At 47.4% G+C, this 27,402-nt stretch overlaps 1 protein-coding gene across 1 annotated transcript in view; it reads right to left on the bottom strand.

Moving 5' to 3' along the window:
- The window catches only part of LOC147712428 (uncharacterized), a 168,486-nt gene extending 141,788 nt beyond the window's left edge, over positions 1-26,698 (bottom strand). The window contains exon 1 of the mRNA XM_086919652.1: positions 26,026-26,698. Coding sequence (XP_086775778.1) covers positions 26,026-26,698 — 673 coding nt within the window. The remainder of the gene's footprint in view (positions 1-26,025) is intronic.
- Positions 26,699-27,402: the final 704 nt, after the last annotated feature.

Genomic DNA, 27,402 nt, shown 5'->3' with positions numbered 1-27,402 from the left:
TACATCGAAATAGCTGCGATTAGAAGGAGTGTGTGTGTGTGTGTGTGGGGGGGGAGGGAGGGGGTGCGGAGGGGGGGAAATAGGAGTCAGAACAGAAAAATAAGATAAACATTGCATGCACATGTCAATCAATAGGAATCGTCACTCGATTCTGTTCCCAGTTCTGTCGTGGTGTTAGCGGGTGTAATCTGCAGTATACGCAAATATATGGGGCAGGTGAGCTCCTGGAACAGTCACGAGAGGTGTTTTATACAGGATCGCCATTGTTTTTTAAACTTAGGTAAAGTATGATTGACCACCGCTGTTAATTTTTCCATCCCCAACAAATCCCACAATTTATGGAGTCAGTCAGTATGTGTTGGGACAACATCAGTAGCCCATCTTGACAACAAGACCTGTTTTGCTGCGCATAACGCAAGGGTGTTGGCCTTACACTACCCATTGTGGCTCTAACTACTGGCGAAATGTAGACCCCCTGTGGACGTTGTTTACGCTCAAGCCCAGGGATCTTCCATATATGGACACCCGCCACTGCTTGATATAGAAAAGCCCAATGTTTCTCGATCATTGGGCGTTACCATTCGACCATATAGCACAGTTGCGTAGCGTGGTAGTATTTCATTAGATTTGGGATACCTAAGCAGCCTTTGGCCATAGTTAAATAGGACTTCTCCCTGGCCATTCGAGCCCACTTACCAGTCCATATGAAGGATTCGAGTGCCATCTGCAGTTTTCTTCAAGGTAGTGGCAGACGGCGCTAGCGACATCACCTGCATAAGGTAAAGGATTTTTCACAACAATGTCATTTTGACCGTTGTTACACGGCTCACCCAGGAAATTGGACCTCCATGCCAAGATTGAATAAGAAATGCAGAACAATGTCATACATTCACCCCAGTACAGATATCTGGGCCTAAATCCATCGTTTTTTTGCTCAGCATGCCATTCCAGTTTGAACCCAGCCATATGCAAATCAGTCTTGACCCTGTGCCCATTGGGAACAGTCCAGCCCGAACTCCCAGGTCAGGTCCTCCCTGGACTGGAAACAAGCATCCTAGGACCGGTTTCACCCCTTTTCAGCCAGGATAGCTTGACTCCAGTGGCATGGAGAGTTTGGGATGGACTGTTCCCATGGGTCTAGACTGATTTGTATATGGCCAGGTCTAAACTGGGGTGGCATTGTGAGCACAATAATGATGGATTTAACCCAGATCTCTTGACTAGGGGTGAATGTTTTGATTTGTTCTGCATTCCGTCCATCAATTGTGTGTATTTTGCTTTCCCCCCCCCAAGATTGAATGAGAGGCTTCACTGCCTTTAAGAATTCTGAGTAATTGCAGGTCACTGTGTCCTCTATGGTTGGGAGAATCTGAATACCCAGATATTGAACTCCCCGCTGTGCCCAATGGAAAGGGAACTCCGATTTCAAGTGTTGTTGGTCTTCCTGTGGGATAGAGATGTTGAGTGCCTGAGTCTTGATGGTGTTCACCTTTTAACCCAAGACCTCCCTGAATGCTGTGAGCTCTTCTATAAGAGGAGGCAGTGAGTGGTCTGGATTCGTATTGGCCAGCAGCAAGCCATCAACATATAAGATTATTTTATGTGATTGGCCCCCCATCCAGACTCCCTCTATCTGTGGGTGGTGACCAATGTGTTCCGCCAAAGGCTCTATGTAGAAGGCAAATAGGAGTGTTGAGAGGAGACATCGTTGACGATACCCCTGAGAGAAGGCAGAGGTTGGGGACTTCATATTGTTCACCCTAACTAGTGCTTTGGGCCCCGCATAGCCCGCCCAAATCCATTGCTGGAATCTGGGGCCAATGCACACTGCCTCCAGTAACCCCCGCAGGAATGGCCAATGGATGCGGTCATAGGCCTTCTAAGCGTCTATTGAAAGTAATAGGATTGGTTTGTGAGAGTGCTGTGTCTTATCAAGTAGTTGGAAAAGCCTTTTGGTGTTGTCCCCACAGGTACAACTTGGTATGAAGCCAGACTGGTCGGGCTTAATCAGCACCAGCATGTACCCGCCCAATCTAACCACTAGTATCCCTGTAAAAATCTTTGTGTCAACGTTTAGTAATGAAATGGGATGGTAGGAGGTGCTGCACTGGGGGTCTTTACCTGGTCAGGGCGGCACTGTTATTGTGGCTATGTGCATAGATTTGGTTAGTTCCACAATCTCACTGAATGAGTTGCACAATCGGGTTAGTATTGAGGGGCAAATTATTTGTAGAAAGCTGGCGTGAACCCGTCTTGTCCTGGCGCCTTTTCGGGTTGGAGTCTCCTGATCGCCTCCTGCACCTCCCTCTCTGTTATGTCCTTCTCCAGAAGTGTGACACTAGTGGCCTGCAGCTTTGTTATTGAGGCCTGTGTGATGTATGGGGTGCAGTCCTCTAGAGACTTTCCCTCTGCCCTATAACAGTACCCTCTAGGTGAGTGCATTTCAGTGTATGCTCTTTATTAGGTTGAACGGTGATGGATTAAACCCAGATCGGTTGACTGGGGGTGAGTGCTTGTATTGTCAATGCTCTGTCCATCATTTCCTTTGGTTTTTCCTTATTAGGTAGAGCCACGATAGCTATATACTTGTCTATGTTAACTGCCTTCCAGAGTGTTGCTATTGATATATGTGGCGTATCATTGATGTCGAGATAATCCCCAAATGCTTCCCCCACTTTTTTATGTGTGGCACCATAGGATAGAATTTTGGGGTTGAGGTGCCACAACCCACCGTTCCGATGTGAAGGTCTATTTGAATGGGAGTGTGGTCCGACACAGATGCCACCTCTATGGTGGCTTGTTTTACTCTAGGGGCCAATGAGGCCAATGTAAAAAAAAAGTCAAGCTTGGCATAAGATTGGTGAGCTGCGGAGAAGAAGGAATAGGAGTGTGTGGTTGGGTGCAACGTTCCCCAAATGTCGGTCAATCCAGCCTCCACAAGCCATTGTGTTCCCTGCGAAGTAAACATCCCTGAGTTCCCTGGTCGCGGGGGAGTTCTGTCCAACTCAGCATCCATTACCAAATTAAAGCCACCTCAATCACAAGGTTTGAGCCTGGAAAAGCTAACACTTTACCGAGCGCCTGGATTATGAATTGTTCCTGTTGTTCATTAGGTGCATATATGGAGGCTATCGTGAATGTCTGATGGGCATGGGATGCCTGCAGAGGCAGCATACGTCCTAGAATTTCAGACTGCACAGTAGTAATTTTCCCTTGAATGTGCGTAGCTACCAAGATTCCTACTACCACCTTTTTCCCTTTATTTGAAGACCAGAACTGACGTTTAAACCATCTAGAGCGCATTCTGTGCCACTCTTTTTTCAGGAGATGAATCTCCTGTAACAGGCACCGCTCACACTGAAACACCCTAAGCTGACTTAGAAGTGCTATTCTCTTAGTTGGGGAGTTGAGACATCTGACATTGAGGCTAACTATGTGCACCATTTCCCTATGAGTGTGTGTCTGGTCCTATCCTCCCACCTGCACCCTTTACCGCCCTCCTAGACCCAAATGTTAAGAGTGACCGTATGATGGTGTGAGGTGCATATGTGCATGTAGATATCATAGCAACATTAACAAGTAATAAAACAACTGCACCAACAGGTGCACAACTTTTATTTCTGTATGAAGGGTCCATGTCGGTCACCGCAACCAGTTTGCCTTGGTAGGGATATGAAGGGCCGCAATATCGTCTCTCAGTGTGCCAAAGAGTGCCTCCATGAAGCCCCGTGTGATGGGGGCTTCTTCGTTCATGTTCTGTGGTGCTGTGACGCTGGTTGCAGTCATGCTTGGAGATGTTGGGGCCGTTCCCGTTTTCATCGATCAACCCCTGGCCAGAAGGTCTTTGATGTTGGCTCACCGCGGCTCTATTTTGTGAGACCACCAAACTTGCGCTTTCTGACTTTGGGCGAACGGTTCAGCCACAGCAGATGCCGCTATCGACCCCAGGTCACACCAGCAGGGTCTGTAGATCTTCCGCGTCCAATGCAGCGAGATTGAGGCCGCCGCTTCCCTGGGAACCGCTATTGTTACTGTCAGGCATGGCGGAGCTCTGAGGTTGCATTACTGCTCGAGCCATCTTGGCCACACCCCCTTTGTGGGCCCTTTATGTCTTTATTGGAACACTACTAACACTTCTCAATGAGACTGCTTATTTTTCGTGAACAGTGACAATGCTTCTAAGCAGGGCTGCTTTCATTTTTATGGAGTGTGCAAACGCTTGACAGCAGGACAATAATATTTATTAAAAAATGTCTCATCAGACCTGACATAGTTTTGTTTGGCTCTACTACCATTTCATAGCACACCTACCATAAAAATTCATGGAGCTGACAAATACTACAATTAAGGCTTCAATGTGTGTGTTACAGTGAAATCATTTCTCAGCAAAGCTGCTATACCTTTAAATTTAAGTACAAAAATGATTCACAGGACAGTGCTAGGACTTTTTTGGTTTCTTGTATTTAATATATCTTAAAATGAGGTTCTAATCAGTTCTCATGGATGAATTACTGTGTTCATTCACTTTTGTGTGGAACGTTTTGTTAATTTCCTCTGTCTGCACGCATTTATGATAGTTCTACCAAAGCTGTTCACACTGTTTAAGCCCCATTCACTGTCAAGATAAGATCTCTTCCCACAGAAAAGGCAGACATCCTCTAACAGTATGCTGGAATGCTTGATTTTTAGGTTGTTTAAAGCAGATACTTTCACTTTAGAATGTTTGTGGCTTTTCCTATTCATGCCTGTGGACCTTTCAATGCACTTTTTAGGAATTATCGGATTGATTTTTTCAACGTAATCCATTTGGGGCCCGATGTAGGTAGGGCTTTACCGATCGGTATTGGCCGAAAATACCGATTTTTGGCCCTTACCGATCGGTAAACAGCCATCGAGATGTAGGGAACCAAAAACAGAACGAATCGGATAGAAAACCGATTCGGAATGAGTACCGAATGGGAAAGAATCCAATACGTACATACCGAAAATCGGATATGTAACGAATCGGAAAAACACCGAATCGGTTACAAAGACCGAATCGGTCCTTGTACCGATTCGTTAGTGACACCGAATCGGAAAGTCACCGATTCGGTCCTTATACCGATTCGTCAGTGACACCGATTCGGAAAATCACCGATTCGGTCCTTGTACCGATTCGTTAGTGACACCGAATCGGAAAATCACCGATTCGGTCCAAGAACCGAATCGTAAGTGACACCGAATCGGAAAATCACCGATTCGGTCCATGTACCGAATCGGAAAAAATACCGAATCGGACATGATCCGAATCGGAAAACATGCCGATTCGTATGAATCTCCGATCGGGAAATTCCCCGATTCCGACAGTTGGGGAGATGTAGGGAGGCACAGAAACACCGAAATCGGCTCAAAATCGGTAGAATTCACTCGGTATTTACCATGGATTGCAATCAGGTGGTAACCAACTCCAACCCATATAAACAGTCCCAAAATGCATTGCAACTTGCAGGATGGCAGCTTTCTATGTCATTGCGAGGCGGCTACGGCTACAGCAGGAAGGACAGAGGGAATGGCTAAGAAATGAACAGGTCTACAGACAGAGGATAACCCTGTTCATGCTCACTGAGGCTGAGATCCTACAGAGATACAGGCTGGACTCTGACACCATACTTGAGCTCATCAGGGACCTTAAGCCATACTTGGACCACCACACCCCAAGGGCACACGCCATCCCTGTGCACGTCCAGGTGCTATGCAGCCTACACCTGGTAGCGTCTGGCAGCTATCAAAGTGGAGTAGCAGCAGCAGGAGGGGTGAGCCAGAGCAGCCTGTCAAGGTTCTTCCACATATTCCTTGACGCCATGATAGACAGGATGGACCAATACATCTCATTCCCTGCAACCCACGCAGAACTGCTACAAACCAAAGCGGACTTCTACCAGATGGCACACTTTCCCCAAATCATCGGTTGCATAGATGGCACGCATATTCCGATTTGCCCACCAGCGGACACCGAATACATATACCGCAATCGGAAATCTACACACACCATCAACGTGCAGGTGATCTGCAATGCCAAGTGCACCATCACAGACCTGGTAGCAAAATTTCCAGGAAGTACCCATGACTCCTATATATTCCAACAGAGCGGCATATATGCACGGCTGATGGCTGGCGATTTTGGAGAAGGATACCTCCTAGGTGAGCCACATCATCAGACCCCCATAACACATAGTAGGTAGGTGTAATACATGTATGCATGTGTCTAATGTGACCCCTTTCTCTTCCAGGCGACAGTGCATATGCCCTCCGCTCATTCATACTCACCCCCTACCTCAACCCCTCCACACCCAGCCAAAGGAGGTATAACCGGGCCCACATACGCACCAGGAATGTTGTTGAACGGACCTTTGGCATCTGGAAAAGTAGATTCAGATGCCTGCACAAGAGTGGAGGTGCAAGGCAGTATACCCCCATCACCTGCTGCAAGATCATAGCTGTATGTGCAATGTTACACAACCTTGCGGTCAAGAAGGGCACTGAGGTGGAGTTGTCTGACTACGAGGACTATGACGACGACAAAGCTGTGCCACTGACACAGCCAGCTGGGGTGTGTACGCCATGTGATGGCAGATACAGACGTGAGGAGATCACTGAGAACTATTTCTGACTGAGTACAGATGCAAAGACAGCTAAATGTTGCTTGGAAAATAAAATTTTTAATAGTGATGCACCACAGTTACAGCACTGATGTGCATCAAAAAATGGAGTCTGTAAAAGTAAATAAAGTCCAGGGTACTGGTTTGCTCATCCCCCCTTGTCAGGCTATTTTTTGGCCCGCTTGGCAGACCCACTGGGGTGTCCCTCGGCCCCCTCCGAATGGCCAGCAGCATCAGCGGATCGCCTGGTGCTCCTCCGCGGTTCAGATGCAGCGCTGGCCGGGCTGCTGCGGCTGCTGCTGTCTCCAGCATCACCCAGGTCCAGGGCAGGATTGGAGGCGGCGTTTGATATTAACATGGCCTCCATGGCCGTGGTGATCCTGGCCATCCCCCTGGTGAGCTCAGCCGTGTGCTGACTGAGCACGGATTCTTGATTTGAGCTTCGATGGCACAGCTGTGCGGTCGCCGCTGCAAGGCGGGCCATGGCCCGGTTGAGCACCCGGGCATCCCTCCTGCGCGCAACCTCATGCTCCTCCTGCCTGGCAGATGAGTGGGTGATGGCAGTGGTCAGCCTGCCCAACCCTGCTGCCACCTCCTTGTTGCTGTCCACAACAGCCTGGAAACCCTTCACCAACTCCCCCATCTGCATGTTGTGCTGCAGGAGCTGGCGTTGGCAGGCCATGGTGGATCTGGCCTGTTGGCGCTGGATTTTGACCATTTGTCCCTCCAGGCCCAGGAACACACTGCCCTCCCGTGCTGGTGCAGCAGTGGTGGTGGTGGTGGCACGGCGTTGGGCACTGCTGCTTCCGGCCTGCTGACTGGGCCGGGGTGCCACTGGTGGGGGTGTGGTGCTGGCAGGTCCCTGAGCCCCTGCTCCCAGGACTGGTTGGACAGGTGGCAAGGCCACGATTGTGGCAGGAGCTGGTGTAGGCGGAATGATCTGCCTTGTAGGGGAGTTTTCGGGTGAAAATTGCAAGGGGGGTGTGCTGGACAGTACTGGGGAGTGCACTGGTTGGAAATCAATCACCAGGACTCCCTCCATTCCAAGCCCTGGGGTGTCTCCTTCCTCATCCTCATCCTCCTCCTCCTGGCCAGCCTGGCTGTTGCTTGGCCCTGCGACTGCAGTGTTTGACGTTGATGCTCCCTCTGCTGTCACAGTGGTGCCGCCTGATGGTGCCCCTAGGTACAAAGAAGCATTTGTAAACTGAGTGCCGATGTATTACAGTCAGTACAATTATGGCATTCCACATGTCCTTGCATCTCCTTACACCGTGTCACACTGTTTCCTGTCTTGTGATTCTGCACTGACATATTTGGCTAACTTCTGCTGACTACATGTACCATGATGCTTGTCTCTTGTATGTTGGTGACAGTACAGTGCTGGTGTTTGCCTATGCATTGTGTCTAATGGGGAGGTGTCTGGTAGGGTGTGTCATGATGCGCATGCTTCTTACCTGTAGCTGTGGCTCTCGCAGTGCTGTCCAGGGTCCCGATTCCTACGATGCTCTCCCTCTCGATGGAGCTGGAGACAATTTCCTCCAGCTCGGTGAGGGGTGGCGCCGGGTTCTTGCCTCCTCCGGTGTGTCCAGCCTGCCTTTGAAGGTCAGCCAGCTTCCTCTTGGTGAGGCTGCGGAGGTCGTAAAACCTTTTCTTCAGTTCCTCAATGGACCTGGGGGTGACACCAGCAGCATTGACCTTCTGGGCGATGTCGGCCCACAATCTCCTCTTGGTGCTGTCTGGCACGTTGAGGGACAGCTTGCCAAAGAGCTGGCGGTGCACCCTCACCACCTCCTCAACCAGCACCTGAAGTTCGGTGGTGGTGAACTTGGGCTTCCTCTTTTGGGAGGACTTCTGGCTTCCTGCCTGATCTGCCATTTTCTCCTGCTCAGTTTGCAACCTCCTTCTCCCACTGCTGCTAACTGTGTGTGTTGGGCTCAGGCAGGCTTTCCAGAAACTTCTAGAAACTTCTTAATTGGCTGCACCTGCCAGGGTTGCCACTCCCTGTTTGGGTGGGGGAGGGGGAGCCACCTCATTGGCTGAATCGCCTATTGCCGAATCGGCTTTTACCGATTCGGTAATATCCGATTCGGTAAAATCCGATTCGGTATTATCCGATTCGGTAAAAGCCGAATCGGTTCATGCAATGCATTCCTATGGGCTTTTTCGCCATGGGTCTATGATTGCCGATTCGGTTTTTACCGAATCGGCTTTTACCGAATCGGTATTCGCCGAATCGGAAATATCCGATTCGGTGGTAGCCGATTCGGTGTTTTCCGATTCGTTGTTGGCCGATTCGGTAATTTCCGATTCGGACCGAGCTGAATCGGAACATACCGAATCTCATTACCGATGCCGACCGAATCGGTATTCAATCGGTATTTTTTTCCTACATCTCGTTTTCCGATTTCAGAATACCGATTCGGCCCGCCTCGGTATTTTGAAATCGGAAAATCGCGTTTACCTACATCGGGCCCTTGGTCATTAAGATCAAATTCAAAATGTTTCATTTTAAATATAAAGTTAATATACAAGAGCTATGCTTTATTGTAATGCTAAACAGGCAGCCACTAGTGCAGTTACCTTGCAGACAAAAAGGTCATGAATTGAATGGTGTAGCAGGTGCAGTAGCACTAGGCCCAAAAGTTATCAGAACGCCTCTAAAAAAATAAAATTGCTATATTTGACTACTAATCAAGCAGTCACGCTTGCAGTAAACATGCAGTTAAAAGGGACTTAATTTGAATGGTGCAGCAGCTGGAGTCAGTCACAAGTGCAGTTATCTAGCAAGTTTCATGGTCATGATTTCAATAGTGCAGCAGATGTAGTTTCACAGGGACCAAAAGCTCCAGACACCCCACTAAACACCCATTATTGCTATATTTTACAACTAAACTGTCAGTAACAAGTGCAGTTATCTTTCAGGCGTTAGGTCATGATTTGAATGGTGCAGCAGGTGCAGTGGCACCAGGCCAAAAAGTTGGCAAAACTGCTCTAAACACCTAATGTTGCTATCATTTGCTGCTAAACAGGTAGTCATAATTGCAGTTAACTTTCAGTTGAAAGGGGATTGATTTAATTAGTGCAGCAGGTGCAGTGGCACTGGGGCCAAAAGTTGTCATATCTCCACTAAACAGCAAATATCGCTATCATTTTACTACTAAATAGGCAGTCACAATTGCAGTTATCATGTAGGCAACATGGTCATGAATTCAATGGTGCTGCATGTGCACTAGCACAAGGAACAAAAGCTCTAGCACCCCACTAAACACCTAATATTGTTATATTTTAATACTAAACGATCAGTCACAAGTGCAGTTATCTAGCAGGCACTTGGGCCATGATTCCAATGGTGCAGCAAGTGCAGTGTCACCGGACTCCACATTTGTCATGACCGCCTCAAACCACCTAATATTACTATAGTTTACTACTACACGGTCAGACTCAATTGCAGTTATCTTGCAGTTAAAAGGGGCTTGATTTCAATGGTGCAGCAGGTGCAGTGGCACCGGGGCTAAAAGCTCTAGGGGACCCACTAAACACAGAATATTGCTAAACTTTGCTACTAAACAGGCAGTCACAAGAGCAGGCACTTGGGCCATGATTTCAATGGTGCTGCAGGTGCAATGGCACAGGGGCCAACAGTTGTCAGAACTAAACACAAAATATTGTTATATTTTACTCCTGAACAGGCAGTCACAAATGTAGTTATCTTTCAGACACTAGGGGCATAATTTGAATGGTGCAGCAGGTGCAATGGCACCATGTCCAAAAAATAGTATTAATAGATTTAATAGCAATATTATGTATTTTAGAGAAGTTCTGACAGCTTCTCTAAATTCATAATATTGATATTACATCAATTAATTATATGTTTTCCCTCTTTCATTTCATCTTCAAAATTGTTCTAATTACTTACCGGCACTATACCACTAGTAACAGCACAATATATAGCCTTTTTGTACATAAACAAGTCATAACACTTTAACAGACTTTCTGTAACTTATATTGTACAACTACTCAGCAATCTACAACTTTCAGCAAAAAACAGCTTATTAATAATCATGCAGGCGAAACGTAATGCAGTTATAAATGCTTGTTAGATAAGCTGTTATACTGCACACGGGCAGTACCTATTTATGTCAGCAAGGCTGAAATATAGTTATAATACGTGGGATTCTGCAATCCCTGTATAAATGCACACCTCTAATTTCTTTACAATCGGCACCTAGTGACACACTCAGTTACTGATTACAAAGAAAAGATGCCAGAACAGTATTATTTATTACAATCGAGTTCTGACTACATAATGCCTGCTGACAGAGCCAGCAGCTGAGGTGAAAGACAGGTCAGGTCACTGAGCAGCTGTTAATAGCAATGAAAATGAAACATTGCTTTTCTTTCTTCTGCTCTGTTGTATTTTATGTACTCTACAGCGACTAGCAGAAAGTAGATATTTATGACAACATTTTTTTTGCACTCCTTGGAAATGTATAGAAAAATTGGAATCTTTTTGCATTTTTTCTGCTCTGCCTTTGTTTTTTAAACTGACTTCATTCACCTGCTTCTAATATCTTTTGTCAACAACTACCGAACAACTTTTTTAATGTGTTTAATTTTGCACTAGTGATTCTATTTTTATTCTTCATATGGCTGAGATACCCGCCACCCCCTCTCAACACAATCCCCAAGGAATGGGAAACAGGAAACGGTTCTGAACTTTTGGAAGACGGGAGGGAGTGACCCTCCCGGCCGTATTTATTAAAATATGAAACAAAATTAAAACATTAAAATAACAGTTTCATATTATGTACAATTTCATTTCCACATTGCGATGTTTGGCTAACCTTAACATATTCTCTAATACAAAGGTTCACCTAGCCGAACTAACATCCTACAAAACATTTAACTTGAAATTGTACATCCTCACGTTTAAGGGCCAACGGCAAGGTCGTAACCGGTGTCAGATCCCTAAACCAGAAATATCCCCCTCACTTGTGAGGGGCGACCGCACAGAGGTGTACCTCACGTGCATCTACCAATTTCCCTTGACTTGACGGGGGCCCCAATAAACTCGACGCCATTTAAAGGTCGTCCGAGGACTCGTGTGAGGTGTCTAGAAGGTAGCGTAAACCCCCTCCCAAACCCCACACAACTTACCACATCTGCCGTCGCAGATGTCCTGGCCCCGGGAAATTCCCCAGGAGGGGGCTGTAGCCCCTCCTACCCAGGAAGGGGCCTTGACCGCCTTTCCTTTCCTTTCGGCGGCCCATCCTTAGAAGGGACCGCCTCCCCGTTGAGGGGCCAATGGCCACCTCCCTCGAGCGCTCCCATCCGTAATGGGTGACGCCCACCCATAGGGATCTTCCAATTACTGCTCACCGATCATGACCTTACCGCCCGACCAAAATAAATACGACAATTCTAACTAAATTACTAAATGACTAAATTACTAAATGACAGTAATAATTACAACTTATTAAAAGCATGATTATTGATCAACACTAGTGCAGAATCACTTTATTTGCAAAACATACTACAAATTGACCATTCTTTATTGCATATTCAAAGTTATTACGATAATCATCACAACCTGCAAGAAATAGAGTCACCACATCAAACTTTATTCAAAACCACTTGCTGTCCTCAGGGGCTGGTGGGTGGGTCAAAATTGGCTCTTCGTTCCGTCTCGAGCTCACGTGCAGCGAGGAGGTGCAGCTTCTGAGCACAGGAACAAGAGGATGCTTTCTTGGCTTGTTGCTCCTTTTATCCGTCTTCAGGGCGGGCGTAAACCCGCCCCTGCCTGCCCCAAGGGCGTGGCCGGCCGCGTCGGTGTCTAGGCCAGCCCACTCCAGGGCGGGAAAAAGGCGCGCCCCAGCTACGCCGCTACGGGCATACCAGCCGAGACTCGCCTCCCGCCCAAGATGGCTTCCCGGGGGGATCGTGGTACTCCGCCATACGTTCGGGGGGACCGAATGGTCGCCCCTTTCCATATGGCTGAGATACCCGCCACCCCCTCTCAACACAATCCCCAAGGAATGGGAAACCGGAAACGGTTCTGAACTTTTGGAAGACGGGAGGGAGTGACCCTCCCGGCCGTATTTATTAAAATATGAAACAAAATTAAAACATTAAAATAACAGTTTCATATTATGTACAATTTCATTTCCACATTGCGATGTTTGGCTAACCTTAACATATTCTCTAATACAAAGGTTCACCTAGCCGAACTAACATCCTACAAAACATTTAACTTGAAATTGTACATCCTCACGTTTAAGGGCCAACGGCAAGGTCGTAACCGGTGTCAGATCCCTAAACCAGAAATATCCCCCTCACTTGTGAGGGGCGACCGCACAGAGGTGTACCTCACGTGCATCTACCAATTTCCCTTGACTTGACGGGGGCCCCAATAAACTCGACGCCATTTAAAGGTCGTCCGAGGACTCGTGTGAGGTGTCTAGAAGGTAGCGTAAACCCCCTCCCAAACCCCACACAACTTACCACATCTGCTGTCGCAGATGTCCTGGCCCCGGGAAATTCCCCAGGAGGGGGCTGTAGCCCCTCCTACCCAGGGAGGGGCCTTGACCGCCTTTCCTTTCCTTTCGGCGGCCCATCCTTAGAAGGGACCGCCTCCCCGTTGAGGGGCCAATGGCCACCTCCCTCGAGCGCTCCCATCCGTAATGGGTGACGCCCACCCATAGGGATCTTCCAATTACTGCTCACCGATCATGACCTTACCGCCACAGGCCGGATAGTTGACCGGCTATCCGGACCCCCCACAACACTCCTGCCTAAAGGTCATGTTATAAAGTCTTTAACCAAGCTATGAGGTCTCCTATGAGTAACTCGTTCCCCACCCGGGACAAATGAACACCATCCCCCAAATACATACTGTCCCCTTTAATACAACCATGCGAAACAGAATGCAGTGTACTTGAACGAAACAATCTACTCACTTTGTTATTAATTTTTCTTACTGAATGATTCAGAGCAGAAACCGAAATAGCCCCCCGCCACACTTTTCGTGGGATCATATGGGACCATGCAATTGTGCACCCTGGAACTCTTCTTGCCAACCAACTTACTGTGGAAAGCATTGCCTCAAGAAGAAGTCGTCTACCAGTGGCCACCAAATCGTTGCCCCCAAGATGGACTATGGTTATAGACGGCGGTGACCTTGTCCGCCCTAACAAACCCTCAAAAAATGATTGAAATTGGTCAATACAGAGCCCGCCCTTTCCGTAGAAGGACACCCTGTACCCGTATTCCCCAGCCACGTGAATCATGTCACCTGCTTTGAATACGTCCGCGGCATGCCTCACGTATGAGTGGCCCACGACCCACACCTCCTTTTTCACAGCCGGTGATGTCTGACCGCTGGTCCCCAGGTGTCGGGTCGACTGCACAGTCCGCCCCGCCTCGTAGGCTTGCGCAACTGAAAACCAAACAAAAACAAGAAGCGTGAGTACATCATTACAGCTTCACAACATGTGCAACCGCACATACCTTTTATAACAATTTGAGGACCAACGCCCCACACGTTTTACTTCTTCTACACTCAGACCCCTGGCTGTAGCCTCCGTAGCAGCCCCTATCCGAAAGGAATGGGTCCCAAACTCGCCGGGGTTCAAGCCCGCGGCCGAAATCGACATCGCAAGCACCCGCTGGAACTGAAACCTCGTCAGTGGGGTGGCGTCAGCGTGTCTCAACAAGGTCCCCCCCCATGATGCCACCCTTTGCGCTAAATATTCCTCTACGCAAACCACAGGGCACATGGAAGACCCGGGAACCCTCTGTATGATTATGCAGTCCCCAATCGCACCCTGATCGGTTTTGGACCTGACAAACGAGACAGTCATCGTCTCCCCCTTGACCTGAATGTGCTCTCGGCACAGTCCCCCCATCGTATCCTGCTTGTTCCTCGCCACTAGTTCGCTTACCCGCATAGCCCCATGGAATGCCAGCGCAAAAGCGGCTCGGAATAACACTGTTTCATACTGTGATGAACACGTCGCAGGGAGTACGGATAATAACAGGGCCAACCTATCCAGACCTATCGGGTGCCTCTCATCTACTCTGCGACCCTCAAGGCGTTGCCACCCACGTAGCGCTTTTTGCACAACGAAAGACGCTGTCGGGTCCTGGATCCCGTGAGCCCTTGCCATAAATGAAATGGCGGCCCGATGCCTCTGGGCCGTAGCTACTGATTTGCCTGCCCGATGTAAAGACAGCAGAAATTTTACTACAAACTCTTCCTGGCCCCAAAGCTCCCCCCTAGCAGTCCCCAAAAAGGCCCAATAGGAACGGAACGCCCCTTCGTATGCCTTCCTCGTCCTGGGTGCTAAACTCTCTCCCACGAGGTTTTGTAGTTCGGGGCACCGAGAGACCAGAGAGCTTCGGGAAAGGGTGCCGCCACCGGGTCCGCTGTGGGCAGAAAACCCCAGAAGGCCTGCATACGGAAACGAGAAAGCGCATCAGCCGCTTGGTTCATTACCCCCGGCACATGTTTTGCCTTAAATAGCACATTCAATTGCATACACAATAACACAATTTCTTTGAGCAGTCTCAGAATCCATTTGCATCGTGCTGCCTGACTATTGATACACTCAACCACGGTCATGTTATCAGACCAGAACACCACAGAGTGATCTCTGAACCCCTAGGGCCAAGTTTTCAGGGCCACCAGAATAGGGAAAAGTTCAAGAAAAGCAATGTTACTTGTCAGCCCGCACTCGTGCCACCATGTCGGCCATTTTTGAGCCGACCATCGAGTGCCGAATATGGCACCAAAACCAATGCTTCCTGCCGAATCTGTCCACAGCCCCAGCTCATCGGAGGACACCGCCGGTTTGTTCCAGACTATTCGACCATTGAAATCCGCCAGAAATGCCAACCAAATGCGCATGTCCTGGCGAACCTCTGCCGACAGCCTCGTGCGATGATAACCCTCCTTCAGGCCGACCATGGCTTGAGCGATCGAGCGGGAAAAGGGGCGGGCCATCGGCATTACTCTCAGGGCAAAATTCAACCGGCCCACCAATTGTTGTAATTGAAGCAGTTTGACCTTAGACTCATTAATACACGTCTCCAGGGATGACCTGAATCTTAACACTTTTTCTCTCGGTAATCGAAAACAACCTTCCTCTGAGTCGAGCTCGATCCCCAGAAACTCGAGGCAAGTCGAGGGACCCACAGTCTTACCTGGTGCCAATGGCACACCAAAATGCTTCATTAAGACACGAAATTCATTCAAAGCCTGTCCACATTCTGGATCCCCGGCTGCCCCCAGAAACAAAAAGTCATCGAGATAATGCATAACATTTTGAAAACCCGTCCTCTTTGTGAAGACCCATTGCAGAAAACAACTGAATTTTTCAAAATAGGCACAAGATATAGAGCATCCCATTGGCATACATCTATCCATGTAATAGCGACCCTGAAACATGAAACCAAGGAGACGCTGATCGTCTGGGTGTACCGGGAGCAACCGGAACGCTGACTCAATATCTGACTTTGCCATCAGCGCACCGGGCCCTAGGCGATTCAACATGGCGACGGCCTCATCGAAAGATGCGTACCGCACCGAACACACTTCCGGGTCTATCGCATCATTCACGGAAAGACCACGTGGGGCTGATAAATTATGTATCAGTCGAAACTCACCCGGGTCCTTCTTGGGGACCACCCCTAAAGGGGAACAAACAAAGTTAGCCATCGGTGGCACATCAAATGGACCGGTGACTCGACCTCGAGTAACTTCCTTCCCAATTTTTTCCTGTACCACGGTCGTATGTTGCAAGACCGACAGTTGGTTCTTACATTTTGCTACACCCTGAAAATCCCCCACTGGGATGCGGAAACCATATGAAAACCCGTTCCGCAACACCCCAGCGGAAGCATGATCCGGGTATTCGTTGAGCCAAGGAATCATCGCCATGGTATCAATCGGAGTAGGTAAAGGCGCCCCTCGGACTATTTCAGACCTGTTTGGCGCTTCCCCTACCACCGTTATCACCCGTTTTGGCTCTGCACATGGACTCAGGATGGGATGGCTGCCCACACACCCCACATTCGTGTCTGAACTTGCACGACCCCTGGGGCCTCGTACATTTACCCCTGTTAAAATTCCAACAAATCCCCCTTTTACCTGCGTTGCCATTCGGCTTAGAGTGGTAGTCGTTACCTGCACCCGATCGAAAGGGTGTCCCCACGTATTGGCAGGAGGACTCGCCCCGCTACTCCCTACCAATGGTACTTTCAACATTCCTGTACTCTCCATTTTTGACCATGAGACGGAGTCGTAACAATCCCAAGTCAAGTTTTTGTCGTGTTCTTTCGCTTTTCTAAAAATATTATCATAGCAGAACCACTGATTGCCCCCATATGATACGTAATACTCCATGATCCGTGACTGATAAATAGGCAATTCGGTCAACAACTCGGGCCTACGTTCGCCCATGATGGAGGTAAAGATTCCCCATGCCCTGCCCCAAGTGCCAATGTTTTCGTCGACCTTAAAGGCGGCCATTTTTGCGCGCCAAACACTCGGATGCATGAGCTCCTTTTGGCTCTTAACATGCTCCATCTCATAATGGTCGGTAAGCAACGAAAAAATGTTTACATACTCATCCGCCCAAATCTTTTCCTTAATTGCCAGAGGAACATGCTGAGCCACCTTCTCCCTTCGTGAAGGTGCAGACCCCTCCCTCGCAATCGGCAATGGCCGCTTACCTGAACCAGAAGCTGCATCCGCCGCCGGACCTGGGCCTGTTGCTTTTTCTACCGCCGGAGACAGCGGGGTAACTGACGATGGTGCCTTCACCGCCTCCCTAGTTTCACGCAGTTGTCTCATTAACACCCGGGCGTCGTCAGCCGTGGCGCCCTCGCTATCTTTCCCCAACCACGCTGCCAATTGTGCTGCTAACTCGGGAGGCATATCCTCCCCGGACACGGGAGTGACCACCACGGGAATCGGATTCCCCTCCTTCGGTACTGGAGTTGGCTCTGCAAGCGGGATATCGGGAACCGGGGTTTCCCCCCCAGATGCCCCCCTTCTGGACCTCTTGCCTCTCCCTCCAGGGGCTGCTCCCGACAAAGGTCGTTTCGGTCCCCCTTCCCCGTCCTTAGCTGCCATCTGCTTCTTCAGATCGGTTACTTCTTTCATGAGCATGCGGAGCATCTGATCGGTACTGACTCGCTTCCCGACTTTCTTGGGCATTCTCAGACCGAGTATCTGTAAGACAAAAAGAAAGATTACCACGCTCAAAATTGGCTCTTCGTTCCGTCTCGAGCTCACGTGCAGCGAGGAGGTGCAGCTTCTGAGCACAGGAACAAGAGGATGCTTTCTTGGCTTGTTGCTCCTTTTATCCGTCTTCAGGGCGGGAGTAAACCCGCCCCTGCCTGCCCCAAGGGCGTGGCCGGCCGCGTCAGTGTCTAGGCCAGCCCACTCCAGGGCGGGAAAAAGGCGCGCCCCGGCTACGCCGCTACGGGCATACCAGCCGAGACTCGCCTCCCGCCCAAGATGGCTTCCCGGGGGGATCGTGGTACTCCGCCATACGTTCGGGGGGACCGAATGGTCGCCCCTTTCCATATTTGCAAGAATGGTCTCTCTCTCATATGAAAGAGCTATGCACAATGCACAAAGGTTTTAAGTGGTTGTCGGGAAAAGTGATGGTGTGACCATATTTCATAAGGATATTGCAAGTCCCCGCGGAGTTCCACAACTTTTTAAAGGAAACTAGCCTTCAGCCTAGGTCCTCTGTATGGCCATGGAACTCCTTGATGACTTGCAAGATCTTCATAATGTACGATGGGTTACTTTATCCCATAAATCAATCAATACTAATACTTAGCAGCTGGAATGCTACATCTTTTTATATGAAAGGACAAACAATTTTTATCAGATCTGCTATACATTTAATGAAAGAGTGCCAGCACGTCTTGGTTGGCTGCTATACTAGGACAGTAATGACACTTTTCAGCAAAGTTGCCATAATTATATTGAAACTTTTTCATGACTCTTGTCATCTTGTCATCATTAATAACTTTCAGTTTCTGATGTGTCTTATTTAATCTTGCAAGCCTTATACAATAGCTCAGTGACGTGATTTTCTGTGCTGAGGTTTGTATGTGATTAGCAGATTTGAATATGACCAAGACTGATCCAGACTTTCATCTTTTCAACATTGATAAAATGATTATGAATTGTGTTCTATGTAAGTCATCTAAGCAGAAACAATTACGAGTTTGGCGGAGCTGGAATGCCCGCACCCCCACTGCCAAAGCCGTGGTTGAACCGCACGCTAGATTAGGAGTTTTCTCCTGGTCTGGAGGAAGATTCCTTGGCATTCCCACTGTGGTGCCCATGAAATAGGCTCTGCAATGGGAACGTCAAAATCAGTACCTTCATGGCATGGACTGCTGTAGTACAAGCCGTGCAGGTACTGCGGTGCATACACACAGGGGAGCACACCATGTGCCCCCCCTGCATGCATCCTCAGGCCGAGATGCGACAGAGGGCCCTGTAGGGCCCCCTTTGTTTCCTCTCTGCCATGGTTTTCATGGAGGTGGAATTACCATGAAAATTGCTGTGGAGAGAAAACATGTAACATGCCTGGCGGGACAGCCAAGCATATTTTGATTCCTCTGTTTCAAATTCAATTAATAAGGCAGTCTCTTTCAAATTTAAGACAGTTGCCTTGGATATTGGTAACTCTGTTGCCACTACTATTGCTGATTCCCAAAATAAACCTAGATCTAAAAAAGTATTGAAAAGCACATTGTAGTGTCTAACGATGATGGTCTAAGTGATGGGTCAACTACAGAAGGGTTTTCTAATACTAACCCTAATTGGTGTAATCCTTTCCAGGGTACTGATGGTGGCCATGGTAAGATAACAGAAAATCACAGTTTTACAAAAGAGGGTCTTGGGGACAGATTTTACAGACCCTGTAATCGCCAAACCCCAAATTATATATATGAAAGAACGTACAGGAAGACTACCGGTCAACACTACGTAAACTATTCAGATACCCAGAAAGAAAAGGACACCAAGCAATCACAAGTCAAGTTGCACCTAGTTGAGAAGAAAATTCCATCAGCCCACCACACTGGCGGAGCATCATCATCTGGAAGTTGGTAATAGTAAATCTGTGCAGTCGACTGTGCTGCACTAGATTTGAAACCAATGGTTAACCCAGCCAAGTGTAATCTCAAAAAGTGGTACTGATAGTGTGCAGTGCAAAGTGAATGTGAATATTAAAAATGGCTACAAGGACAAAAAATATGTTTAATTGGGATTGTCCTAGTGTCAAGATTAAAAACAAAGCCTGATAGTTTGAAAATATAACTATCTTATGGCAATAGGAAAAAGGTCAACATGTTTCAGCCGTGTAGGTAACAATGTCCGGCTTTCGTCAGGACCTAAAGAGTAGTACACTACTGCAATAGTGATACAATAAATGTGTGAAAAATCGATAACATTACTTAAATGAGAAATTTGTACAATAGTGGTTATCAACCACCCTACCAGAACCTGGTGTGCACCAAAGTGTAATCAGTTCCAAGTTGGTACAAGTAAAATCTTCTTTCCTGAAATGATAAAATCAATTATTTCATGTTGCTTAATGGTGAACTTGGACCTTCTGAGACACTGTATAGTTTACTTGCTGTCTTAAAGAGTAATTATCTCATTTTGACAAAATGCCCAATAAGTGACTAAGCATTTTATAAGCTTGATAACATATCTTTATTCAATATAAATGTACTAACCAAGCTTTGTGTGGGAGTATGCCTCACCCGGCAACTGCTCGGTGAAAGAGGCCCGCTCTGTTTCAAAATGTAAAAGAACACAAATTAAAAATAAATCCCAATGTGTCCCTTACTGTGCAACAGATATTGCAATACTTTCAACTTTAACTGTTAATATGATCTTGACAATAGACTGGAGGGCTCCAGAATGCAAAGCCAGCGTTCAAAAATGTATGCTATGTTCCTTGAATTTAATAGAGACCAACTTCTCAAAATAACATAGACCTATATGAAAAGGAAGGCCTCTCACTGTATTACTAGACAACCTTGATGGAGTACAAAGTATTACATCCTTCACTGCTAAGTTGGATAAGCCTTCAGGTAAAGTAGTGCTAAAAGAGAATTCTCCCTTGTCAAGACTAAGAAGGAATATTGATGGCAGCCTAACTCACCTGTTCGTCGGTACCCCCAGCCGCAGACCAAGCCAAAGGGGAGGTACCGGAACGGCAGGAGGACTCTGTTTATATACCCCTCCTAATTGGTTAATTGCCATTGCTAAGCTTAATGCTTATTCGCGCATAAATATCGCGCATGCGCTTAATTGCTTGACTGAGCCAATGCCCTTCGTGGTGGTGATCGTTTTGGGCATGCTCTATTTGTTATCTATATCACGCGCATGCGCATATGACAGAGAACCAACCTTACTCGCGCGCGCATGCACGTGAGTCGGGACACTAGTACTACTGCTGGCGCATGCTCGTAATGTAGCGCCAGGCGCCCACAGCACTGTGCTTGATCAAGATAAAGAAAATCTACGAAGGGGGCGAGGCTCACAAGCGCGTCGATCGCAGGACTATGCATGATTGTTAAGACCCAGCCTCTATCCTTCGATACAGTGAAAGTTATGGGCATGCTTTTCCATTAACCTTAATGCCGTGCCTGCACATACCTTGGAATACAGCCCTTCTTGCGTGCGCATGCGCACGAGTCGGGACATCGAAGCCAATGATGGCACCTGTTCAGCATTATAGTACCTGGTGCCAAAGGCCTTAGGTTAAATTCAAGATTATCTAAAAAGGTTTTATAACTGGTTACACTGAATCCTAGTGGGGGCTAAATTTAATATGAATTAATCAAAGCGGTCATGTGATCATGACATACCATACATATCTTTTTTTATATAGTGTAGCACTTTATTGTGTAGTAGGAATTACATTTTTTTATAATGATTCTTATTACGATTAATCACTCCTCCAAATACATTGATGTTAAATTTATAGACTCACAGTGATGTGTTCCACTAACCAGGTATCAATGCACTGAGCACATGTTATTAGTGGCCAGATCAATCAATCAATCAATCAATCAATCAAAGCATTTATATAGCGTACTACTCACCCGGAGGGTCTCAAGGCGCTAGGGGAGGGGGGGTCCGCTACTGCTCGAACAGCCTGGTCTTGAGCTGCTTCCTGAAGATGAGGTTGTCCTGGGTCAGGCGGAGGTGGGTCGGGAGGGAGTTCCAAGTCTTGGCGGCCAGGTAGGAGAAGGACCTTCCCCCTCTGGTGGCTCTTCGGAAGCGGGGGACGGCGGTGACGGCGTGGCCGGTCGATCGAAGCTGGCGTGTGGGAGCGTAGAAGTTGAGGCGGCTGTTGAGGCACCAGGGAGTTCACAATAGTGCCCGATCCGCCATAGAGACTGGTACGTTGGCTGAAGCTGAAAAAAAATATGGAGAAACCTCTGCAAGTGTGATTATGACAATCTGATTCGAAAAGTCACTATGAGCCATTGCTGTAACTGCTCATTAGACCGGCTCACCTCATCTGAACATGGACAAATGCCCACATCGTTTGTGTTGTACATCTAAGAGGTGTATTGTGAAATTCAGGGATAGTCAGAGACCACTTAAGACAACCCCACAACCACCAGGTATGCTCCCAATGTATGACAGAGCTCAACACCTGCTTATAAAGAGACCCAAGGGATATCATCATTGAGACCCTTGCTATCACATTTCAATTTGAAAATCCATTTCTGTTCTTTAATGAAAAGGAATCACGAAAATGTCGCTTATGTGTGGTGGAATGAATGGATGTTCTAGCACAAGCCACCGCATGTCTTCTGCCTTATGTTTAAGGGCAAGGAAGTGATTTGTAAGACATGTGGATTGTTTGTTGCAACAAATTGTACTTTTATGCTCGCTGATCCTCAATTCGATTTTACGTGCGGTATAGCCAATGTATCTCAGCGAGCACGGGCAGGTAATCATATTAATGACTCTGTCCGAGTTACAGTTGGTATGAGTCTTCAAAATCCGAAGCTTCCCTGTGCCAATGTGTACACATTCTGTCTTGCGATTTTGTGTACAGACGCTAGAGGATCCGCAGGGATAGTGACCACGGACCATAGGAAGATTTCATAGTGTATTGGTCATGTCCTGGGGCTGTATCCTGGGCCTACTGTGCACCAGGCTATCTCGTAGGCTGGGGCCCTTTTTGAAGGAGAACAAAGGGAGAGGGATGTTCTCTGTGGCTACATTTAAAATGTTCCAGTGCCTATGTACCATTTTCTGTACCTTGTTGGAAAGTGTACTAAAGGTGTTCACAAAAGTAAGTCTCTTAAGCGGTGCTTTTTCAGTACGGGCATCTAGCAGGGCCTCACTGTTGTTGTTAGAGGCCCGTTTCCATGCCTGACGAACAAGATGTTTGGATAGTCACGATCTTGTAGTTGTAAATAAAGTACCTTGGCATGTTTATCAAAGAGTGGTCTCACCAAACAGTTCCTACGTATGCAGATTCTCGCGTAAGGCTTTGGGATCGTGGCTGCTGAAAGTTAACAGTGAGTTTCTAGCCATTGGTTTTTTGTACAGTTCGCATTCCAATTTCCCATTTTCTGGAAAAATTAGGATGTCCAAAAAGGGGAGTTGGATCTTGCTAAACTCCACTGTGAACTTAAGAAATCTATTCTGATTATTAAGCCATCCATGGAAATCTTGAATCTCTGTGGTAGAGCCTCGCCATACCACGAAGATGTCATCTATGTATTTCTTCCACAGCACCATTTGATGGAAAAAAGGGTTACTGTGGTTGAAAACATGATCCTGTTTGAAAAGATGAACATATAGGTAGGCGAGGCTAGGCGCAAAGATGCTGCCCATTGATGTCATCGGCCATGGGAAGATGTCATATGATGACATTGAGAATTAATGAGGTGATGATATTTATGATGATGAATATGATGGGGGTCTGATGCCTAATAAACCTAAAATAGAAAAGCTCCAAGAGTTGATTTTATATTCAGATATAAAACCCATGTTTGACCCCTTTTTCTGCAGTGCCCTCATTCTGTAGTATGGTTCCCTCCCTCTCTCATTGACGATTATATTACGTCGAGACTCAAAACATCAATGGACCGGGCCTCTAGGGCCAAGATGCAGGGAGAATGCCTAAGACTTACCATCTTAGATAAGATGGCTCTCACCCTTACTATGCACTCTAAAATTGTCACATTTGCTGGCAATGGTGGGAACGACCCCTGCAATGGAGTGGATAAAGGTGGGCATCCTGTCAGGACAAAGTGTTGTATGTGTTGGGCCTTCTTTGTAGGATTCTCTGTGCAGCAGAAAAGGTCAAATATTCTGGGGAGGTTTGGACCCTGAGTTAGTTTCCAGGTGGACACAATGTGCCTTGTGTTTCCTAGGTAATACAAATGCTGGCAATTCTTTTGAAAAACGGAAAGGGCTTCTTCTACTTATAGATCCTACATTTCGGAAAATGGCCTATTCTGTTACTTCTGTTAATTTGCAAGGGGCCTTGTTTGGGGATGATTTTATCTCAGTCAGTCAGTCAGTCAAATAGGCTTTATTTCGACATAAAAAATATCTTAAAAAGCGTACATACATGATAAATTCATTTAAAACATTACTAGGTTAAAAACATTAAAAAGCCCTTAATATACTAAGACTCGGTGTTGTTTCTGCAATTTCTGAGGGGGAAGTTAATTAAAATAGCTAAAAAAGAAATAGGACAGAAACAAACCATATATTAAGATCATAATTAAACAATTTGCCTAAGTCTTTTTGACCGTATTCGCCATGCCCAACCTAGGTACTTCGAGGTGGCGCATGCGAAAAATGAACGAGTGTCTGTAAGTAAAATTCGTAGTGCCACATTACAATGTCTGGTGCCCAAGGTGAGACACATTGGTTTTAACCATTTCACGCGAGGAACCTTGTAGGCAGGGCACTCGAATAACAGATGGGGGACAGATTCACGACGCTGAGGGCAAAATGGGCACCATGGCGCAGTCTGGTATGGAATTTTCCAGTGGCATGTGAGCTCCATGACTGGGAGAAGACCTATTCTAGATTTAAAATACAGGGACCTATCCCATGGGGCAGTGATAATGTCCAGGTACAATTCTCTGATGGGAACATCTTTGGACTCCAAAAAATTTCTGGTGGACTTACAGGTCGTTGAGGAAGAGTTTCTTTTACTTGCCACCCATGACCAATAGAGTTGTTTTAGCATGGATTTAGGCGGGGCTGACTGATGGTGCCATGCTTCTTCCAGCCCCAGATTGACAAGTAGAGCCTTAATGTCCCTTAGCCATTTTATTTTTGCCCAACTAGTAGAATTAATTATCTCCCGTAGGCCGTCCGCATAGCTTGAGAGCTCTGGCACTCTCCAGATGCGGGCCCACAGTAGCAGGGGGCGTAATTTTGCTTGATCTTCAATCGCCCGGCAACCCATGTCCAGTTGTAAGGGTAGAATAGGGACAGAAGGGCCAAGAGACATTAGGCTTCTCAGGAAGGCGTTCTCGGCTCGAGTTAGCTCTTTCGTGTTTGACATCCCCCAGAGCTCTGCCCCATAAAGTGCTGCACTCACTCCTCTGCAAGAGTAAATGTCCATTACTGCCGCTATTGGTCTTGTAGATGCTGCTCTCTGCTCTTTCAACAGGGCCCCAGTCACTCTTTTTAGGCTCAGCAACATTTTAGTCAAATGGCAGTCCCATTTCATCGAATCCACCAAGCGGATGCCCAGATAGTCAAACATCTTGGTTCTTTCTAGTGCAACAGGTCCCAATGTTGGAGGGGGGCCGGGCTTTTGTGGGGGGTTCAAAATAAGATACTTGGTTTTGTCTGTATTGATACAGAGACCTCTCTGCTTGCAGAAGTTGTCAAATCCGGAAAGAAGCTGCTGGAGGCCCATTGGAGATTTTGACAAAAGTAAAGTATCGTCAGCAAAGAGCAAGGTAGGGATTAAGCGACCTGCCAGGCGGGGCGCATCTGCTGGTATCTGGGTCAAGAGGTCCACCACCCCGTTTACATATAGGGAGAATAGGGTTGGGGCAAGTACGCAGCCTTGCCGTACACCTCTATTCACCTCTATTCTTGGGGTCTTTTGACCATTTGGCCCCCAACGTATTTGGGCGTAGTTATTTTCGTGGAACCTCATGATCAGATGGAGCAAGTAGGGTGGCATACCGAGGTCACACAGCACCTTCCACAAGTTGTTTCTTGGCACCAAATCAAAGGCCGTCCGGAGGTCGATGAAGGCCAGATATAAGGTACCCTTCCCAATCGTGACGACCTTCCAGTAGATCGTGAGTAGCCTTAGCGATTGTTCTATTGTCCCTGTACCGGCTCTGAACCCAGCCTGAAAGTCCGAGAGTATCTTATTCTCGTCTGCCCACTGCTGGACCCTAGATAAGAGGACCTTGCCCACCACTTTTTGGGAACAATCTATTAAGCTAATCGGTCTGTAATTAGCTGGGTCATCTCTTGAGCCTTTCTTGTGCAGGGGGACCACCTCAGCTGCCATCCAGGAAGCAGGGAGGGGGGCGCCTGCCATAGCTGCGTTCAGTAGCGATGCAATCAGCGTGCCCCATTCGCTTATGTTCATGCGGAGAAGGTCCCCAGGTAGGCCATCAGGTCCGGCTGCTTTGCGGGGTACCAGAGATTTTATGGCAGTTTCAGCCTCTTTCCTGGAAAATAAGCTCTCCTCATAGCTGCCATCACCTTGGAGGATCTGCGGTAGTGGGAAGTCCATCGCTTCTACAGCAGGTGCAGTGTACAGTTTTGAGAAGTGTGAGTGCCACAGATCTTCAGTTATATTGCATGTAATGACAGTGTCCAAAGGGCTGTGTTTCTTTCGTAGCAAGTCCCAAAAGCTTTTTGCATTTTTTTCTGCATTAGCTGCACGAAGCTCCTGCCAAAACGCATCTTCCCAGTCTCTCCTGGCTGCCTTTATTACAGATTTGTAGGACTTGCGTTTAGCAGCTATTGTTAATGCATCACCACTCTTTACTGCCATGATTAGAGCTCTCTTTCCAGCATGGCACTCCGATGAATACCAGCCTGATTTGCTCTGTCGCTTATCATGGTTTTTGTTTCCCTTAGATTTTAGTTTAACCATGAACAAGTCCCCTATCGATGTCGAAACCTCGCTAAACATAGCTGAAATCTCGTGCGGGCTGGGGGGATGACTTTCCAAAATTTCAGAAGCTGCGGTGATAACGGCTCTGATGCAGGATAGTTTTTTTTCATCAATTGCCACTTTGTCCCATTTTAGACGTCTGAGGCAATTTGAGGGGAGCACCCCCCCCCAATGACCTCTGTTAGGATGCGTCAGGAGCTCCAAGAAATGGTCCGCTGTCCCTCCACCAATATATTAGGGATAATGAGAGTGCGTTGTGATCGCTTTCCAAGGAAGGCAGAACTATCATATCCTCCATGTAGGCCCACAAGGAAAAGTTTAAAAGAATGTAATCTATCCTAGATGAGTGACCCACCCTATTATACGTGTGTGCCCCCTCTAGGTCTGACCGTGTTCTCCCGTTGGCTGCTCTCAAGCCAAACTCTAGTGTGAGGGAATTTAATTGGACGATTTTAGGTGTCCATCTTTTGACAATTGGAAGATCGAGGGACGGAACGCCTCTCCTCGAATCTTCGTCATGCAGGTCCAAGGGTTCATCGGCCATCAAAGGCTCGAATGTGCAGTTAAAATCCCCCATCACC

The sequence above is a fragment of the Lissotriton vulgaris genome, chromosome 5, assembly GCF_964263255.1.
Source record: "Lissotriton vulgaris chromosome 5, aLisVul1.2, whole genome shotgun sequence".
NCBI classification, from domain to species: Eukaryota; Metazoa; Chordata; class Amphibia; order Caudata; family Salamandridae; genus Lissotriton; species Lissotriton vulgaris.
This window is presented reverse-complemented; position numbering and strand designations above follow the sequence as displayed.